Below are 20,587 nucleotides of genomic sequence, written 5' to 3' on the forward strand. Positions count from 1 at the left end.
ATATTTGGGGCGCACGGGGACCCCATTATTCATATCTCAGCCCCTGCTCGGGTTACCTGGCTATGTCTAGTATCACCATATTCTACAGAATTAGGGAAACAAAATTATGTAATTTTCATATTCCTCCCATGGATGGTATTTGCAAAATGTGACAAAGTTATCAACACCATGCATTCCATACTCAGTTTAGTCGGTGCCGTCAAGACTGGGAGGAATGTAGGTGTCAATAGACCTCATGCTGTGCTAGCTTCCCCTGTTGAATAGACTCTGTTGGTATTTCAGCTCTGCCCAATTAGCACATTAGTGTCACCAGAGCTTTTCCGGGAGCCTTAACAGGATTTCTTGCTAAACCAGGTTGCTTTAGCCATATGCTAACGCAGGCCCATTCAGCCCTCATGGCAAAAGGGGGGGGGGGGGAAGGCAGGAAGGAAAAACTTCTATTTTAAAAATAAAGAATGTCAGTTTTCCGATCACGGTTGCGATCGGACACTCGGCCGCGAATCCTCGGACGACTGGGCGTCGCCCGGCGTCACACCTCCCCCTTCCCGAGCTCTGCTCAGGGAGGTGTCAACAGGACGCCTTCCGTAGCAGCTATTGGCGCTGTTGGGTCGGGTTCCCCCTGACACCGCGACAGCCCATCAGCGTTTTGGTGTCGGCTGCCTGCTTTGTGTTGGATCGTAAAGTCGTACTGCTGCAATGACAGGCTCCACCGTAGGAGCTTGCCGTTGGTTCCAGCAGTACGGTTTAGCCAACTCAGGGGATTGTGATCAGTGACGATCGTGAAGGAGCGGCCGTACAGATACGACTGCAGTTTCTGTAGGGCCCACACGATCGCCAGGCACTCCTTTTCAGTTGTGGAGTAGGCTACCTCTCGGGGCAGGAGCTTCCGGCTCAGGTAGAGGATAGGGTGTTCATCCCCCTTTCCATCCACCTGGCTGAGGACTGCGCCGAGACCGTAGTCAGAGGCATCGGTTTGCACCACAAACCGACGACTGAAGTCTGGGGCCTGAAGCACAGGGGCGCTTGCGAGGGCCTGCTTCAAGGCCTGGAAGGCATTCTCGCAAGCGGGGGTCCAGCTAACAACCTTGGGGTGCTTCTTGCTAGTGGCATCGGTCAGGGGCTTCGCCAGTGTACTATAGGCGGGAACAAATTTCCTATAGTAGCCGGCGGTCCCCAGGAACGCCTGGACCTGCTTTTTCGTGATAGGTCGAGGCCATGCCAGGATGGCGTCCACCTTTCCCGTGTCAGGTTTCAGGGTGTTACCCCCCACCCGGTGACCTAAGTACTGCACCTCGGTCATGCCAATCTGACACTTACTCGGTTTAACCGTCAGATTGGCCATGGCCAGCCTCTCTAGTACCTGGGACAGGTGTTTGAGGTGTTCTTCCCAGGTGGGGCTGAACACCGCAATGTCATCCAGATACGCTACAGCGAACCCTTGCATTCCCTCTAGCAGGTCGTTCACGGCCCGCTGAAACGTGGCGGGGGCGTTCTTCATCCCAAAGGGCATCATCGTGAACTCGAAGAGGCCGAAAGGGGTGATGAAGGCCGACTTTTGCCTCGCGTCAGGTGCAAGTGGTATCTGCCAATACCCCCGGCTCAGATCCATGATTGATAGGTACCTGGCTGATGCCAGTGTATCTAGCAGCTCATCAATGCGAGGCATGGGGTAGGCGTCTGTAGTGGTGATGGCGTTCAGTTTCCTGTAGTCTACGCAGAACCGAGTTGTCTGGTCCTTCTTGGGGACCAGGACAACAGGGGCTGCCCAGGCACTACTGGACTTTTGAACCACCCCTAACTCCAGCATCTCCCTCACCTCCTTCTGCATGTCCGCCTGTACCTCGGGAGAGACACGGTAAGCGGATTGCCTGATGGGGGGATGGGTACCTGTATCTACCCCATGCACCGCCATACTGGTCCGCCCCGGGATACCGGAGAAGGTGTGCTGGTACTGGCCCAGCACCTTCTGTAACTGCTCTTGCTGGGCTGAGGCGAGCTGTGGATTGACGTTTAGGTCGCCGTCCACATCTCGTACGTCAGCCAGCAGGTCTAACAGGGGGTCTGCCTCTCCCTGCTCTAACCGGCTGCACACTGGCAGCGCATACTGGGTCCTGTCATGGTGGGCCTTCAGCATGTTTACATGAAAGCTCTTCTGCTTCCTGCCCCCCATGTTCACTAGATACGTCAGAGGGTTTAACCGCTGCACTACAGTAAAAGGCCCCTCCCAGGCTGCTTGCAGCTTGTTCTGCCTCACGGGAAGAAGGGCATATACCTTGTCACCCACATCAAATGACCGCTCTCCAGCAGTGCGGTCGTACCATGCTTTTTGTTTGGCCTGAGCCTGGGCCAGGTTGTTGGTCACTACTGCGGACAGGGACTCCATTTTGTCCCTGAACTTGAGGACTTAATCGACCACGGAGACATCAGTGGGGTCGCCCTTGCCCTCCCATGTCTCCCGCATCAATTGTAAGGGTCCTCGGACATTCCTCCCATACAGGAGTTCAAACGGGGAAAACCCGGTTGACTCCTGCGGCACCTCCCTGTACGCAAACAACAGATGAGGCAGGTATCGTTCCCAGTCCCCACCTTGCGACTCAACAAACGTGGTCAGCATTTGCTTCAGCGTCCCGTTGAACCGTTCACACAGTCCATTGGTCTGCGGGTGGTAGGGACTGGAGACAATGTGCGTCATGTGTATCTTTTTGCACAGGGCCTCCATGAGTTCGGACATAAACTGGGATCCCTGATCGGAGAGCATCTCCGCAGGGAACCCGACTCGGGAGAAAATGTTAAGTAGCGCGTCTGCTACCTTGTCCGCCCTCAGGGAGGAAAGCGCCATGGCCTCAGGATAGCGGGTGGCGTAATCCACCACCGTCAGGATGTACCTTTTGCCACTGCTGTCTGGGAGTGGGCAATGGTCCAATTATGTCGACTGCCACTCTGTGAAAGGGCTCACCTATGATTGGCAGTGGACACAAGGGAGCCTTGCGGGGGTTCCCAGCCCGTTTTTACCTTTTGGCAAACAGTACATGAGCGGCAATAGTTGGTCACATCGATCCGCATCCTGGGCCAGTAGAAATGACCCTGGATACGGTCAAGTGTCTTGTGGATTCCCAAGTGCCCTGCCAGGGGAATGTCATGTGCGGACTTCAGCACATGCCCCCGGAAGGCACTGGGTACCACAAGCAACTTGGGTACCCACACTTGTTTCACCTTCGGTGGGCTGTACAGGCTCGCTGTACAGCTTACCACCTTCCCAATATACCTTGAAGGTATCTTCATTCGTGAGGGGCTCCGAAGCCTGCCTTCTGAGTGCCTCGAGGCTAGGGTCAGTCTGGAGTGCTTGCACAAATGCAGCACTCTCGCTCTCAGCCAGCTGGCCCGTGGCATATGCAGTTAGTGGCTGAAGGCTACCATCCCTGTGGTCAGAGGAGGGGGAGGAGGCCGGAACCTCTTCCACCTGCTCTGAGCCCAGGTTCTGAGCAGCGCGGCTGCGTGTTACTGCCAGTACAGGTACACCTTCAGACTGGCACATACTGGCATTACTCACATCCTGGCTGCATGCATGAATTACAGTGACAGGTACAACAACATTTTCATCACAAACAATCGGTATATCAAACACAGGTACCTGTGACACAGGTACTATTGGACTCGGTACCCCTGGACTGGGCACATTCAACCCACCTCCCCCCTGTTCTTGCCCCTTGGTGCAAAGTACCTTAGTGTGGGCGGAGAGTCCGTCTCCCTCCTGGCAGTCTGAGGGGCTTGGGGCAGGTTCATAATAGGACACAAGCTTGCCCAGGTCGGTCCCCAACAAAACTGGGACCGGCAGTTGGTCCAGGACCCCAACAACCTTCTCTTGAACCCCCCACCCCCCCCCAATCGATGGACACCCGAGCCTGGGGAATGCGAGAAAGAGTGCCCCCCACTCCAGTGAGGGTAAGGTATTTGTCAGGGAGGATATTTTCCGTCGGGACCAGGTGCGCACGCACCAGGGTGACATCCGCTCCAGTGTCGCGGAAACCGGTAACAAGCTGGTCGTTCACTGTAACCAGCTGGTGGTTGCTCGTAGCGGAGTGGATCCCTCTCCCACCTGCGAACATGACGTTGTTGGGGGTGCTCCCGGCTGGGGTGCGCTGGCTGGCGGCAGTTGCCGTGGGCGAGGTGTAGGTGGTGCAGGAGCTGGCGCGGTCTGCCTCCGCTCCGGGCAGTTAAACTTCATGTGTCCGGGCTTGCGGCAAAAGTGACAGGTGATGCCCTCTGTTACTGCAGGCCTGGACGCAGCAGCTGCGCTGGAGGGCCTCTGGGGGCGCACGGCTCACAGAGGTAGGAGAGTCTGCAAAATTGTGGACTGACCTCCTCTCCAGCTAGATGGGGCAGTCCTGCGGGTCTCCGGCACCCTGGTCGTTGCAAAGGTCTCAGCGAGGTCTGCAGCGACCGTCGCTGACGCCGGGTCGGCGCTCCAGCACAAACTGGCGTACATCAGCCGGGCAAATGTTCAGAAACTGCTCCAGGACGATTAAGTCCTCCAGGACACCGTAAGACCCTTTAGTGAGGCCTAGCGTCCACTGGCGGAAGTGTGGTGAGCAGACTGCTGACCACATCTTGATAAGAATCAGTAGATTTTTTCCTGCCAGGACCTGAACCTTTTCCGGTAGGCTTCTGGCGTCAGCTGGTAACTTAGTGATTATAGCCTCCTTTATAGCGGTATAATCATTGTCCTTTTCCACAGGCAGCTCTGAGAAAGCATCAAGCGCTTTGTAGCGCAGCAAGGGTGTCAGATGTCTGGCCCACTGGTCTTGGGACAGACGATACTGACGGCAGGCCTTTTCGAAAGACCTCAAAAACAAGTCAATGTCAGTGTCTTTTTCGATAATAGCAAATTTAAATTTTGCACTTACTGGAGCGGCAGTCCCTTCAGCAGGGAGGCTGGGCGTTGAACTCCGGCTGGCTTGCTGCACTTTCGCCATGTTCAGCTCATGCTGTCGTCTCTCCCCGCGCCTCTGCAGATTAGGCGTTCCTCTCGCTTTTGCTCCGCCATGTACTGCAGGTACTTGTCCACATCAGTTTCCATCAGCTTTTGCAATGCCTGCTGCATTACTGGATCAACATAACTGGACAGTCCCAGTACTGGCCGGTTCCAGGCGAGTACTTTCAGGGGTTCTGGGGTCGGGGGATCACACTGACAGCCTCCTGCGTATCTGTTGCCGCATTGCCCGCGGGTTGCTCAACCTCGGTACGCACAGGATCTTCAGTCTCTGGTTCCCCTCGACTTGCGTTAGATGAGCCGGTGTCCTCCACAGTGGACACCTCCAGCGTCCGCAGATTCTGGCTATCCCATCGGTACAAGTCCGTTATCAGGTCCTGCTGTTTCTTGCCGCGGATGTCCATGCCTCTCGCCTCGCACAGACTCTGCAGGTCGGATAGGACCATGACCTTGTAATTCCCGGACATTTCCATGCCAAATAAAAGAAAACTTAGGGGAGGGGTACTGGTTACACAGTCTCTCTGTATATATGAAAAATATATTGCACTCAGTCACTACCAACGAATTAGTTCGTTTCTCGATAGGGCTAATTCGATAGCCCTACCTGAGATACTATCAGCACACACAGATCCCAAACGCTGCCGACCACTGTCACAAGAGCCCCACTGGCCGTGAACACGCAAAACCGTCCGATCCGATTCTAGCACACAGATTGAGAGCTATGGACGCAATCTGCGTAGAATTGGCGGAGTTTGAGCGTCACGACGCAGTAGGGAGCCTGTGAGGTTACGAAAATACACTTTTACTCCAACCCAGGGGTAGATTTGCCACCATCTCCTGTTTTCTATCAGCCCAGAGATAACTGCTAACTGGCTATAGACCTGTGAAACAAACAACCGGTTAAAACTGTGCAATTCCTATCTATCTATCAAAACAGTAGCGTCCCTTCGGAAGTTTAGGTCTCGTCTGTGTATACTGACATAGAAGGTTTTACTGAGAGGTAAAGACCTTTTAAAAAGCCTTTATTTGTTACAATATAAATAATTAATATATACAGACAATCGTGAACAATTAAACGATGAGAGACAGTGATAACACAGTACATAAAAGAAAAAGGGATAAAAAGAACGAATACTTATGATTCTGTGGAAAGTCCGTTCGGGAAAAGACAAAGTTCCTTTGTTGCAGTTAGTTCGCAATATGGCCGAACCACATGGCCGTTGCTCCGCCTGCAAGATGGCCACTGCTATTTCCCCAAGCAGTGGCAGTCTTTTCGGTATGATGGAAAGTGGGGGAATTGGCTGGGGGTCCTCATGCAATCAGTTTTGAGCACTGACATTTCTGGGCGGAGTCTCAAGCTCAGCCCAGGGGCGTGTCAGGCAGTGAGTTCTCAGGGGAGGAACTTCCAGCCATCCACAAAATATGTCCAATTTCATACCCCGCCGGGGTTTTGTCGCACATGCAAACCGATTTCATATTCAGATTGGGCTGAGAATACACGTTCATAGGACATCAAACTTGCAATATTTGGGGCGCACGGGGACCCCATTATTCATATCTCAGCCCCTGCTCGGGTTACCTGGCTATGTCTAGTATCACCATATTCTACAGAATTAGGGAAACAATCCTCCCATGGATGGTATTTGCAAAATGTGACAAAGTTATCAACACCATGCATTCCATACTCAGTTTAGTCGGTGCCGTCAAGACTGGGAGGAATGTAGGTGTCAATAGACCTCATGCTGTGCTAGCTTCCCCTGTTGAATAGACTCTGTTGGTATTTCAGCTCTGCCCAATTAGCACATTAGTGTCACCAGAGCTTTTCCGGGAGCCTTAACAGGATTTCTTGCTAAACCAGGTTGCTTTAGCCATATGCTAACGCAGGCCCATTCAGCCCTCATGGCAAAAGGGGGGGGGGGAAGGCAGGAAGGAAAAACTTCTATTTTAAAAATAAAGAATGTCAGTTTTCCGATCACGGTTGCGATCGGACACTCGGCCGCGAATCCTCGGACGACTGGGCGTCGCCCGGCGTCACAGGGGGTCTGAGGGGTGCTGTGGGCGATCAGGGGGCAGGGGGGGGGGGAAATCAGTGTGCTTGGTGCAGACTAGGGTGGCTGCAGCCTGCCCTGGTGGTCCCTCGGACACTGGGACCACCAGGGCAGGAGGCAGCCTGTATAATACACTTTGTAAACATTACAAAGTGTATTATACACTTTGTATGCGGCGATCGTCGGGTTAACATCCCGCCGGCGCTTCTGTATGGCCGGCGGGATGTTGCGGCGGGTGAGCGGAGTGAGGCGGCGGCGGAGGATCACGTCACGGATGACGCGATCGCTCCGCCCATGCCCTTACAAGGACCGCCGCCTTTGGGCATGAGCTGCTCCTTGCGGGCTCCACTTCCAGGCTGCCCCTGTGCGTTAGGCGGTCGGGAAGTGGTTAAATTAAAATTCTACTCTAATCTGGGGGAAATGTATTGAACCTTGGCTTTATGGTGGAATATATGTGGATATCCTAATTTTTTGATAGACCCATCTGGTACCCTGGATTTCTTTTTTCTACAGCGATATATGCAATGGACACTTTATCAAGAAGAGAAGCGTACTTTTATATATTTTTATACAGTGCTTACTTTTCTATTAAGCTAATGTAATAACCATACATAGACATAAATGACGTTTTATAGTTGTTTTTATTGTGTTCCTCTTTTGAGCGAGACTGTCTATGTGTTGAACTGGAGATATGTACTGCATTGTTCATGACATTCTCTTGCAGTTAATAAAAAGTTATAAAAAAAAAAAAAATCTCCACATTATTTTAGTAATGTACAGTTTATATCTGAAACTACCCAATATTTTGAAATGCATCCTACATTGAAACATTTATAGTTACGCTGGGCTTCACAGTACACAATCTCACTAGTATCCCTTTACAACTGGTCAGAGGAGGGGCACAGTCATAAACTCAGGGGGGGGGGGGGGGGGGGGTAGGGAAGGGGACAGCCTGCAAAAAGACTGACCAATCACGTTGGTCAGCAGTTTATGTTGCTTTAACATAGTTTATTTTTGCAGTGCTTGGTTAAACTGTCATTTATACAAAAATATGCAGTTGAATGTACCTGTTTTTGATTTGTAGTAAAGACATGGATTCCTAAGCATTTCCCATAGTCTCGTTCAAGCCAATTCCCCATCAAAACAGATGATTGACATTCATTCTGCATGGTGCATCTATGAATATACAGTAGGAATAAGAAAAAAAAAGTAAAAGATTTTGAGCGTTTTTTTTTTGTACTGTATTCATTTGCAATTTGTCTCAACAAAGATTATCAGAATCAGAATCAGAATCAGAATCACTTTATTTCGCCAAGTACAGCAAGAGCTGTAATCGGAATTACTTGTGGTACACATGGCAAAGGCATAATTGGTATAATACAAGACAGACACACAACACATTTCAAAGGCATAATTGGTATAATACAAGACAGACACACAACACGGCACAGGCAATAATACTAAGGATAATAATAAGGAAGTAGGTAGTGGCCTCTAGTCCATTTGATGGGCCCAGGCCGGCAGCGGCGGGGGCCGGCTGACAACCAGCTAGAGTACGCTGGTATGCGGGCCAGGTAGGGGGAGACTGGAGTTCAGAAGCCGAACAGCTTGGGGGAAGAAGGTGTTCATCCGCCTGGTGGTTTTGGATGGTATAGCCCTATAGCGACATCCCAACGGGAGGAGCTTGAAGTAGTGGCTGCCTGGGTGAGCGGGGTCCCGGGAGATCATGGTGGCCCTCCTCCTCATCCTGGCGGAGTGGAGGAGATCGAGAGGTGGAAGAGGGGATCCGATGATCTTCTCCGCGTCCGTTATGACTCTCTGCAGTTTGTGTTTGTCGCTGGCCGTTGCCCCAGCATACCAGACAATGACTGAGGAGCAGAGGATGGATTCTATGGTGGAAGTATAGAAACTGGTCAGCAGCTCCCTGGGCATGCCAAATCTCTTCAGTTGGCGCAGGAAGAACAGCCTCTGCTGAGATTTCTTCTGGATTTTGGTGGTGTTCTGCTCCCACTTCAGATTGTTTGTTAGAGTCGTGCCAAGGAACCGCACCGATGTCACCCTAGAAACTGCGGATCCCCCAATGAGGACAGGTTGGAGGGGGGGAGGGTTTCTCCTGAAATCAGTGACTAGCTCGACAGTCTTTGCTGCGTTGAGGACTAGGTTGTTGTCCTCGCACCAGTTGCATATTCTCTCTACTTCGCTGCGGTACTCCAGCTCCCCGTTTCTACCAATAAGGCCGATGATAGTGGTGTCGTCTGCAAATTTGATGACTTTCACAGAGTCAGCAGATGAGATGCAGTTGTTGGTATAGAGGGAGAACAGTAGAGGTGACAGAACACAGCCTTGAGGAGCCCCTGTATTGGTGGTTCGAACGCTGGAGAGGTGGTTACCGAGTTTCACCTGCTGCGTTCTGTTTGTCAGGAAGTCTTTGATCCATGCCCGAAGAGTAGGGTCAACTCCGAGCTGCGTCAGATTGGTGTTCAGGATGTCTGGGCAGATCGTGTTGAACGCTGAGCTAAAGTCAAGGAACAGGATCCTAGCATAGGAGGCAGGGCTGTCTAGATGATCGGTGATGTATGCCATGCTGGCATTGATGGCGTCCTCCACTGATCTGTTTGCCCTGTATGCAAATTGCAGCGGGTCTAGAAGGGCGTCCGTGGACTTCTTCAGGTGGGCCAGGACTAACCGCTCGAGGAGCTTCATGATGTTAGAGGTTAGGGCCACTGGCCGGAAGTTATTGTGCTCGGTACTGCCTGCTTTTTTTGGGACTGGTATAATTTTAGATCTCTTAAAGCAGGAGGGGACTGCGCCATCCGATAAGGACTGCTTAAATAAGGTGGTGAGCACAGGGGCTAGCTGGTCGGCACAGGATCGCAGGCAGAGAGACGACACTCCGTCCGGGCCAGAGGATTTTCTTGGGTTTAGCTTGCGGAGGTGCCGGAGTACCTCCGATTCCAGAACAGCGACAGGAGCCGGGGGGGTGAGTTCCCCAGAGGGGAGGGTCGCCGGAGTCGAAGCTGTTTGGCCCACGGGCTGTTTAGGATGCTGCTCGAATCTGCAGTAAAACTCATTGAGCTCCTCCGCCAGTCGAGGGCACGGGGTCGCTGCCTGGGGTGCAGGTTTGAAGTTCGTGGCTGCTCTCAGGCCCTTCCATACCTCCCGTGTATTAGAGGACTGAAGGCAAAGCCCCAGTTTTTCGGCGTAGGCCCTCTTTGCAGATCGCAGTTCTCTTTTCAAGGCGAGCCTGGCCTCTCTGAATTCCTCTGGGGAGCCAGACCTGTGCGCATCCTCTTTGCATTTCCGGAGTCGGCGAAGCTTGTCATTGAACCAAGGCTTGTTGTTGGGATAGACTCTGAAGGACTTGGATGGGATACATGCTTCTTCGCAGAAGCTAATGTAAGAAGTGACATTCTCGGCCCATTCATCAAGGGTGGGTGCCTCCAGAGCCGTCCAGTCTGTAGTTTCAAAGCACGCTTGGAGCTCCAGTTTGGCCTCTGCAGTCCATTTTTTAGTGGTTATGACGGTGGGCTTCGAGGTCTCCAGGAGCCTCCTGTAGGTGGGAATCAGGTGTATTGAGTTGTGGTCGGAGTTTCCCAGAGGGGCGCCCCTTACGGCCTTGTAAGCGTTCTTATGGACCGTGTAGCAGTGGTCCAGGATGTTACTGTTCCTGGTAGGGCAGGTGATGTGCTGCTTGTAGCGGGGCAACTCGTGTCGAAGGTTCGCCTTGTTGAAATCGCCCAGAATGATGAACAGGGCCTCCGGGAGGGCAGTTTCCCACCGCGAGATACAGTCCCTGAGAGCATACAGGGCAGTCTTGGTGCATGCGTCGGGAGGAATGTAGACCCCAACGAGGACAAGGGAAGAGAACTCCCGCGGGGAGTACCGAGGCCTGCAGTTTATAGCAAGGAACTCAACATCTGGGGTGCAGGCCTTGTGGAGAGTGGTGGTGTCAGAGCACCAGGAGGTGTTTATGTAAAAGCAGATGCCGCCCCCCCTCGTTTTCCCCGAGAGGGCAGCATCGCGGTCTGCTCTTAGGAGACTGTAGCCTGGAACATGTAGAGAGTTGTCGGGGATGCTGTCGCACAGCCAGGTCTCAGTGAAACAGAGGACAGGGGTGTTCTTGCTGATCAGAGGTTTGCTGCCAAGTAGGAGGAGCAACTCGTCCAGTTTGTTGGGGAGTGAGCAGACGTTTGTGAGTAGGATGGCAGGGACAGGGGAGCGAAGGCCTTTCCTTTTGAGTCGGACCTGGGCCCCCCCCCCTCCTTCCTCTGTGGCGGCGTTTGATCGGTGCTCGCTTGGTGGTGAGATAATTGATGTGTGCGGTGACAGCAGTCCACAGGGGGGAGCCCGGTGTAGGGTTGGGGGTGTCAGGGGGTTCCCATTTGAGAAGGGCCTCTCTAGAGAGAGAGACAGTCCGTTCTGCGCCCATGGCACAGCTATCACGGTGCAGTGTGCGCCCAGGTAGATGGAGAGGGGCGGACGGCACAGGGAGTGGGGCACCGGTAGATGGTATGGGGTGGCTGCCCGGTACAGAGAGTAGCGTGATTGACACAAGCTAGATGGTATGGAGCTAGCCGCACGGCACAGATAGATGGTCTGGGGCAGGCGGCGCTGCACAGACTGTTGACACTGATAGATGGTATGGAGCAGGAGCACAGCACAGACAATGGCACAGATAGCTGGTGTGGAGCAGGGGCACAGCACAGACTATGGCACAGATAGATGGTGCACAGCACAGACTATGGCACAGATGGTGTGGGACAGGCAGCACAGCACAGTCAAAGGCACATATAGATGAAGTGGAAACAGGCAGCGCAGCACAGACAGTGGCACTTACAGATGGAATGGAGCCAGGTGGCATGGCACAGACTAGGGTCCCAAAATAGGAGGTGAGGAGACAAAAACTGTGGAACTCACCCAGGATGACGCAGGGCATGTGGGGACGCCATGGAGGGCCAGCAGTGCAGAGACCTCTCCCCCAGCTGAGAACCAAGGATGCGCAGGACATGTGGGGCCCTGGTAAGGCCTGCTGTGCAGTCCACTTCCCCAGGTGAGACGGCTTGGCAGGTTGGTGAAATGCAGGCAGGCAGGCCGGGCAGAGCGACTGGATCCAAAACCTGAGATGGCTTGGCAGGTTGGTAGAATAAAATGCAGGCAGGCAGGGCAGAGCGGAGTCCTCCTAGCTTCCTAACCAGGCGGGTGCTGACCTTGAGGCAAGTTTATGGTGTGCAGGCCGGGCCGGCCACGTGGGTGCAAGGCCTGACAACCGCGGGTACAGCGGAGGAGATGTGCAGTGGGAGGATGGGATCTCGTCAGGAGCAGCGACGTGGTGCTGGGGACCGAGGCAGTGGTTCAGGGTGTTGGGAGCCAGAGTGTTTCCGGAGATGCAGCTCCTGGGGGCGCCTCCGTGTATGGTGCAGCGGCAGGCCGGGCCAGGCCACGTGACTGAAGGCCTGTCAACTGAGGGCCTGAGTGCAGCTGAGGAGATGTCCGTGGGAGGATGGGGTCCGGCCAGGAGCAGAGACGTAGAGCCGGGGACTGAGGCAGTTGTCGGGATGCCGGAAGGAGGCGGAAAAGTGCAGCGGCAGCCGGGGGACAGAGTGATGCGGCTCCTGGGGCGCCTCAGTGATTCCCGGAGCAACGGCAGGCTGCATGAAGGCGTCGGAGCAGCGGCTGGGCGCCAGAGGCTGGGGCTGCAGCGGCAGCCTGGATCCGGGCTGGAGCGGTGTGACCAATCCGTGGACGGGAGCCTCAGAGGAGTGCGGGCAGGCCGGCTGGAGCGGTGACCAGACCAGGTGCCTGGATCCTGGGCTGGAGCGGTGTGACCAATCCGTGGACGGGAGCCTCAGAGGAGTGCGGGCAGGCCGGCTGGAGCGGTGACCAGACCTGCGTTAGGGCGGAAGACTGCTGGATGGATGCTGGCCACCCTCCCTCACAAGTAAGATTAAAAGCTATCCTACAACTATCCTAGTACTATCACTACAACTTAAACACTGGAAAGACTAAAAAGAAAGAATACTAAAAGCTAAAAACTGCCTAAATGGAGGAGCCATGTGACCGAGGCGACCTACGTGGGCGCCATCTTGGTCAAGATCCAAGATTATCTGGCTCAACCAGCATGTGTGTTGTAAAAACAGCCATTCTCCCTGTGAAATCCTTACTGGCTGCATGTAGGTTCACATCCCTGCTAAACTTTAATCATTTCCTTTTCTAGCAATATTTCTCTATCCATTGTTGTACGTTTATGTCAGTATAAACTTAGTGTATGTTTCTGGCCATGCTGGTAATTTGTTTCCTTGTTGCTGAGCTGACATGTATTTCCTGACATTACCTTCTGTGCCCTGATCTCACAGCTGACCTTGCCTGAAATCCAGGGGCGTAAAAATAGACCATGCAAGGGATGCAGCCGTAGGGGGGCCCAGAAGCCACAGGAGGGCCTGTCCTGAGAGACTGACAACTAAGGGCAAGGAGAGAAAAAACTTTCTGCTCTCTGTACAATTGTTCTAATGACTGCATCTGCTCAACCACTGATGATATACAACATTTGTAGACAAAGATTTGTAGACAGTCCCTATTCAGTGTTCAGGGGGAGGGGGCCCATCGAAAGTTTTGCAGGGGGCCCAGTGATTTCTAGTTATGCCACTGCTGAAATCGACTCTTATTTCTCACTGACTGGCTTGACCCTCGCTTGCTTCCTGAGTGTCTTGGCTCCACCTTCTTGCCACCTGCCCCAACCTCTGCTTGAATTTTAATCTTGCCTGTTAGCTGCCTGCCTTAACCTCATCCTGAACTGGACCTATCCCATTCTCCCCCTACTTCAACTCCAAGATTCCTTAATTCTGCCTCAACCTCTGCCTAAACCTTGCTCTATTTACAAATGAGAGAACTGCATGCATAAATTTAACCACAATAACCAGCAAGCACCACATAAATATTAACTAACTTAACTATCTAACAACACACAAGCACAATATACATACAAAACAAACACAGTGATACACAGTGCAGAATCGAAAGGCAAGAGGCAGTATCAAGGTTAGAAATGGGTGGAAGTAAAAAAAAAAAACACATTAGGAACAGAGCTATTCAGATACCCAGCAGTACTTGGGGAAAGCTCACAAATTAGTGCAATACTCAACAAATTAATAAATAGGACATTTACTGAATATATCTTAATAAAATTGTTTATTTTTTACAATATTAATTTATAAATGATATTGGTCAAAATTAGCCCAATCCTGATTTACATTCTTGAGGCCGGTTTCACACTGCATATTGGTGGTGCAGTGTTGCAGCTTCACTGCACCGCCAGAAATAAGCCTTCAGGAAATACCGCATTATTAAGTGGTATTCCCTTTGTGGCATCCGGCCAAGCAGGAAGTGATGCTCACTTCCTTCCGGCCAAGTGATCACGTACGCGGAAGTTTATTGCAAATAATACACTTCCGCGGATGCGTGACGCGTAAAACCTGCGAGGGTTGTTTACACTTACATGCGTCACCATAGACTTACTGTACATGATGTCCGGTCCGATGCAGAGTGACGCACGTATGCGCGATAATGGAGTTTTGGAAGCGGGTCAGATTGAGGACGTCCAGCGCACCGCAACACAGGTAATGTGATTTACACTATAGGTCTTTATTGTAGTGTGGTAGCAGTGCCCTAGTGTGATAGGGCCCTGAAGTGAACCAGAGATGGTTCACTAGCGCTTATTTATGCTTACCTGGGGCTTCCTCCAGCCCCATGAGCAGCACTGAGTCCCTCACCGTTCTCCTCGGCCCCTCCGTTAAGTAGCTATGATTCCTGGTAATCCGGGCAGTTGTGGCCATCTGCGCATGCAGACAAAATGTGGCAATGTTTCTGACAACTAAGTTCTTTGCAAATTCTGTCTCTTTGACCTTACCTAGCCCCCCTGGTTATTAGTAATGTCTACAGAAATGAGGAAGGGAGTTAATGTTCTTGTAACCCTGCAAAGGTCTTTCTAACAGTACATAAGCAAATTACATTAATACTGTAATCCATTACTTCTCGTTTATGCTGATTGAAGTCTTTAGGGTTCTTCTTTTGACACACTTCTTTTTGTAACACTATATTTTATTCAACATAAAAAATAAATGATATCAAAGAATTAAGGTATAAGGAGCGCAGAGCTTATTGCAATTAACAAAAATTCAATAACTTACAGACATGCAACGAACAGACAACATATACCCTCCCATAAAACCAACTGGAACAAGTAAACTGCTGGCGCAACTGCATAGAACCGGGGTGCACTCCTATAAAAATCCTAGCATGCATGCAATGAACCAAATCTTCGGGCCCACAGAGAACTTGTTTCCAGAAGCAACCAAAAGCAACCAGGCAGGGACAACCGATGATGATGATATCAACCCGTGTGTATATCAAAGATATAAATACACGCCTCTACATACAAAATGTATACATATCTCATTACTGACACAATTGGAGTGTCAAACCTCAACTCACATCAATCAAACAAGATAGCAACTCATGTCACCCTCCGTTATGTATGGCGGCGACCAGGCAGACACAGACAGTGATTATGCATCTCACCACACAGCGGTCATCATCAGGATCATGTGTCACCTCTAACTGCATTGCTCACTGTGACGACTGGCCCGAGATATGGGCGGTATTTGAAGCTATAAAAGGATTTGCATCCCTTACCTACGTCACGTCTGACGAAGTCACGTGGGTCGTGACGAAACGCGTAACGTGATACGCCTACGCAACCCGGAAGTGGGTCCCGGTCTTCATCACCAGTGCCTCCGCATCTCTTCCTCCCCCCTGGCTTGTCATCACAGTGAGCAATGCAGTTAGAGGAAACACATGATCCTGCTACGATGACCGCTGTGTGGTAAGATGCATAATCACTGTCTGTGTCTGCCTGGTCGCCGCCATACATAACGGAGGGTGACGTGAGCGGCTATCTTGTTTGCTTGATGTGAGTTGAGGTTTGCCACTCCATTTGTGTCAGTAATGAGATACGTATACATTTTGTATGTAGAGGCGTGTATTTATATCTTTGATATACACACGGGTTGATATCATCATCATCGGTTGTCCCTGCCTGGTTGCTTTTGGTTGCTCCCTATACCTTAATTCTTTGATATCATTGTATTTATGGGTGAGACGAGCCTATTTGGGTTAATATCCCGTACCCTATGTAATTTATAAAAAATAAATGGACATGACATAGAATGCAGATGGGTCTATAAGGCCCAATGGATATAAGATAGGTAAATGTAGAGTTAAACAACATCTTCGGTCTGGGGTACCAGACTCAGACAAAGACCCTGTAGATTTAATCTAAGATCAAGGGAAGTCCAGAGATATCAGAGTCAACATCGTATCCAGTGATCAAGTAAAGAGATAAGGGTTGAGTAGAGTTTTCCATGGGTCTATATAGACGAATGAGTTAGGTCCATTCAGTGAGCATATGTATGATTCTATAGAGAATATATGTGATTTGTTAAAGAAAGCTTCATGTTCCAAGGGAGAGGACCTGTGTAGTGAAATTAAAAGAAAGAGGGGGTGGAGGAGAAGGGGGGGGGGGTTTAAAGGGAACAGGGTAAAAGGAGGAGAAGGGGGGGGGGGAAGGGGAAGAGGGGTAGGTCATAGGGAAAAAGAGAAAAGAAAAAAAAGAAGAAAAAAAGGTAGGGGGAGGGAGTTGGTAAGGCACAGTGTTTAAATACCTTGGTCAGGTAAGTTTGAGGAAAGAGAAAGGGCCTAGTACTTTTAAAGAGTGGGAAGGGGGTGTAGGGTAGTTATTGCAGTTAACCATAGTGCCCTGGGATATCATGGTGGCATATAGTCTGATGTGGTAGTGGACCAGGGATCCCAAGACCTGTGAAATAAGTCCTCAGTATCTCTCAGGGTGGCCGTCATCTGTTCCATAGTTTTGACCCAATTTATTTTCAGTTTAACATCAGAGATATTAGGAGGCGCTATATTTTTCCAGGCGGAGGCAATTGAGAGTCTAGTTGCAGTTAGAATATGGGGGATTAGACGCATGGGCCCATATGCAATTCAATTTTTCACCTGAGTTTTCTCCTAGGAGATATTGTCAATAAAATGCTTTTTAAAGAGACTCTGTAACAACAAAAACCTCCCCTGGGGGGTACTCACCTCGGGTGGGGGAAGCCTCCGGATCCTAATGAGGCTTCCCACGCCGTCCTCTGTCCCACGGGGGTCTCGCCGCAGCCCTCCGAACAGCCGGCGACTGTGCCGACTGTCAGTTCAATATTTACCTTTGCTGGCTCCAGCGGGGGCGCTGTGGCGACTTTCGGCACGGAAATAGACGGAAATACCCGATCTCCGTCGGGTCCGCTCTACTGCGCAGGCGCCGGACACTTGCGCCTGCGCAGTAGAGCAGACCCGACGGCGATCGGGTATTTCCGCCTACTACGGCGCCGAGAGGCATCAGAGCGCCTGCGCAGGAGCCAGGAAGGTAAATAATGACGTCACCGCTGCCCGGACTGCACGGAGGGCTACAGCGAGACCCCCGAGGGACGCAGGACGGCGTGGGAAGCCTCATTAGGATCCTGAGGCTTCCCCCACCCGAGGTGAGTACCCCCCAGGGGCCGTTTTGGCGTTACAGTTCCTCTTTAAGCCACCAAAAAGCGAGAAAATACTCAGAATAATTTTGGTAGTACTTTTTCACCCACTTTTTGCTACTTTTCATTTAAAAAGTACTGGAAAACTATTTTAAATCAAAGATGAAAAATTATCTCCTAGGAGAGAAAGTGAATTGCATATGGCCCATGGTGTGTTTATTTACTCCTGGGATGGATTTGCCTAGTAGCATGACAATCGGATCTATTGGGAACGAAACATTTGTTATTGAATATATTAGTTGGTGAATCTCTTCCCATAGAGTAGTGATTACTGGGCAATGCCAGAAGATATGTTCTAAAGAACCTCTCCAGCAGGTGTCAGGTGTTTTGGGGTAAACTTTTGAGAGTACTTCTGGAGTTAGATACCACCTAAATAGAATTTTATATATATTCTCCTTTATTTGAGTACATATCGAGATATGTTTAGCATTCTCCCAGATATCTTCCCAGGCCTCTTTGTCTATAGTGGTCGAAAGCGCCCTTTCCCACTTATTCATATAGGCATGGTAGGGCTCAAGAGAGCCTGAGTTTGACTGAAGAAGGGAAAATATCTGGGAGATGAGGCCTTTTTGGTGTCCCATATGCGTGCATAATCTTTTGAAGGTAGTAGATGAAGGGAGAATAATTGCCTCTTTGGTGTAATCTTGTAGAAAGTGAGAAATCTGGTTAAATTCCATGAGTGTCATGGGAGAGAAGGGGATTTTTTCTCTAAGAGAAGATTGGGTGAGGAGTTTACCAGAGGCAAAGTCAGTCCAGCTTTTTAAATTGAAATAGCCTAGTTGGTACCATCTGGCCATAAAGGTAGGAGAAGTACCAGGGGGAAAGGCGGGGTTACCCAATATGGGGAATAATGGGGATGGTTAGGATCTCAGACCTGTGGAGGATGCTATTGTTTTCCAGAGTTTAAGAGTAAATGAAATGGTAGGGAGAGTGGTTTTGTGGGTCAAGTTGGGGGGATCTGCAGTCCGTATAAAAGAGGCCAGAGACAGAGGGGAAACCTCTGTAGCTTCAATTATGGCCCATTTAGAGCAAACCCTCAAGTCTGTCCATTCTTTCAGTTGTCGCAGGTGTGCTGCCTGATAATGTTTTAGGTGGGGTAGGCCCAATCCGCCTTGTTCTCTCGAAGAGAGTAAAACAGCTTTTGCGACTCTGGGACGTTTATGATTCCATACAAATTTTAAAAAAGCAGATTGAAGTCTGGACAACTGAACCAAGGGGACTTGGACCGGGAGGGTCTCAAATAAGTACAGGATGCGTGGCAGTATGTTCATCTTTAGAGAGTATATTCTTCCAATCCATGATATTTTGTAAGCAGTCCATTTGTGCAGATCTTGGAGTATTTTATGAATGAGGGAAGGAAAATTATGTATATATATGGATGTGTATGAAGATGTTAAGTTAATCCCTAAGTATTTTAAGGTTTGGGTTCTCCAGTGGTATGGATAATGGAACTTTAGGGAGAGAAGCATGTCTGGGGGGATTTTGATTGATAAAGCTTCAGTTTTATCTTTATTTATTTTGAACCCAGAGATTACTTCATATTTGGCAATGGTGGAGTGAAGGGCTGGGAGGGAGGTGACACACTTCTTAATCTGATGGCTTGACTGAAGCTTCTGCATATTTTGATTGCAAAGCAGCACCCTTCCAGCGTTGCTTGAAATCTTATACTGTAAGCTTGATTGCGGTGAAGGTGTCCTATGGTTTTCTAAATGCAGTTGCATGCATCTTCTATTCTCAATACAAGTTGCTCCCAGTGTCTACTATTTCTGTGCACTCAGATGATGTAATTCTAACAGTTCTGTCTGTTTTGTGCAGGTTTTATGCATGAGCACACTGTGCCTATAGCTGAAAAATTGTACAGAATCATCTGGTATTACCAAATTAGGTAATGTATTTGCTATTTTGTGCATATACATTAATTTATGTACACAGCTATGTGCAAAATGTGTTTGTAACTTTTCTCATTTGTGTTTAAAGGCAATGAGAGGAGTAGGGAGGCTGCCATCTTCATGATGCAAGCTTAATAATCAATACCAGTTGCCTGGCTTCTGTTCTGATGCTCAGCCTCATAAGTCACTGATCAAGAATGAGCATGGGGATCAGATGCTGTGACTCTGGTCTGACTCCACTGGCTGCATGCTTGTTGCAGACATGTGACTCAAAAACAGCTAAAGCAAAAAGCTCAGCAGGACAGCTAGGTAACTGACATTGTTTAAAAGGGAATGAAAATGGCAGCCTCTGTATACATATCACTTCAGGTTTCCTTTTAAGCGGTTTAAAACTCTGACATAATATTCAATAAAAACATCTTCCTACTTTTTGTTTGCCATACGGTTAACATATTTGCTTTTGTGCATAAGTATTATTCATTTAGAAATTACAAGTTCCCAAAGTACAATTTTTTTGCTCTGAGAGCTGCCTTTGCATTTTATTCATAACTGGTTTATTCATCTTTTAATGTCCCCAGAAATGATTTCTGAGTGTCTGTCTGTGTTCAGAAGTGTCTGCACAGTCAGAGAAATGTTTACATCCCTCAGTTGATACAATTAAGTAAACACAAGATAATATCTCCAGTTCGGATGCATCCAGCTTTCTCTGCAGGGAGCTTGTAAGTCCTGTGTTTAACTAGTTCAGTGATCTGCAAACTTGGCTCTCCAGCTGTTAAGTAGCTACAAGTCCCACAATGCATTTGCCTTTATGAATCATGATTGCGGCTGCCAAACTCCTGCAATGCATTGTGGGACTTGTAGTTCCTTAACAGCTGGGGAGCCAAGTTTTCAGATCACTAGTTGAATGCTGTTCTAGTAAAAAAAAAAATGGTGGTAGTATATAATATGCTGTAAATAATCTTTTAGATCAAAGAAAAAATGCTGGATTTCATTCCACTTTAGGGCAAGAGAATCATGAGAAAA

General features: G+C 49.9%; 1 protein-coding gene across 1 annotated transcript in view; it reads right to left on the reverse strand.

Moving 5' to 3' along the window:
• The window catches only part of PLXNC1 (plexin C1), a 214,862-nt gene that overhangs the window by 152,804 nt on the left and 41,471 nt on the right, over positions 1-20,587 (reverse strand). Inside the window, exon 5 of the mRNA XM_068276803.1 lies at positions 8,106-8,214. Within this exon, the coding sequence (XP_068132904.1) occupies positions 8,106-8,214 (109 nt within the window). The remainder of the gene's footprint in view (positions 1-8,105; positions 8,215-20,587) is intronic.

Source organism: Hyperolius riggenbachi, chromosome 3 (assembly GCF_040937935.1).
Source record: "Hyperolius riggenbachi isolate aHypRig1 chromosome 3, aHypRig1.pri, whole genome shotgun sequence".
Classification (NCBI taxonomy): Eukaryota; Metazoa; Chordata; class Amphibia; order Anura; family Hyperoliidae; genus Hyperolius; species Hyperolius riggenbachi.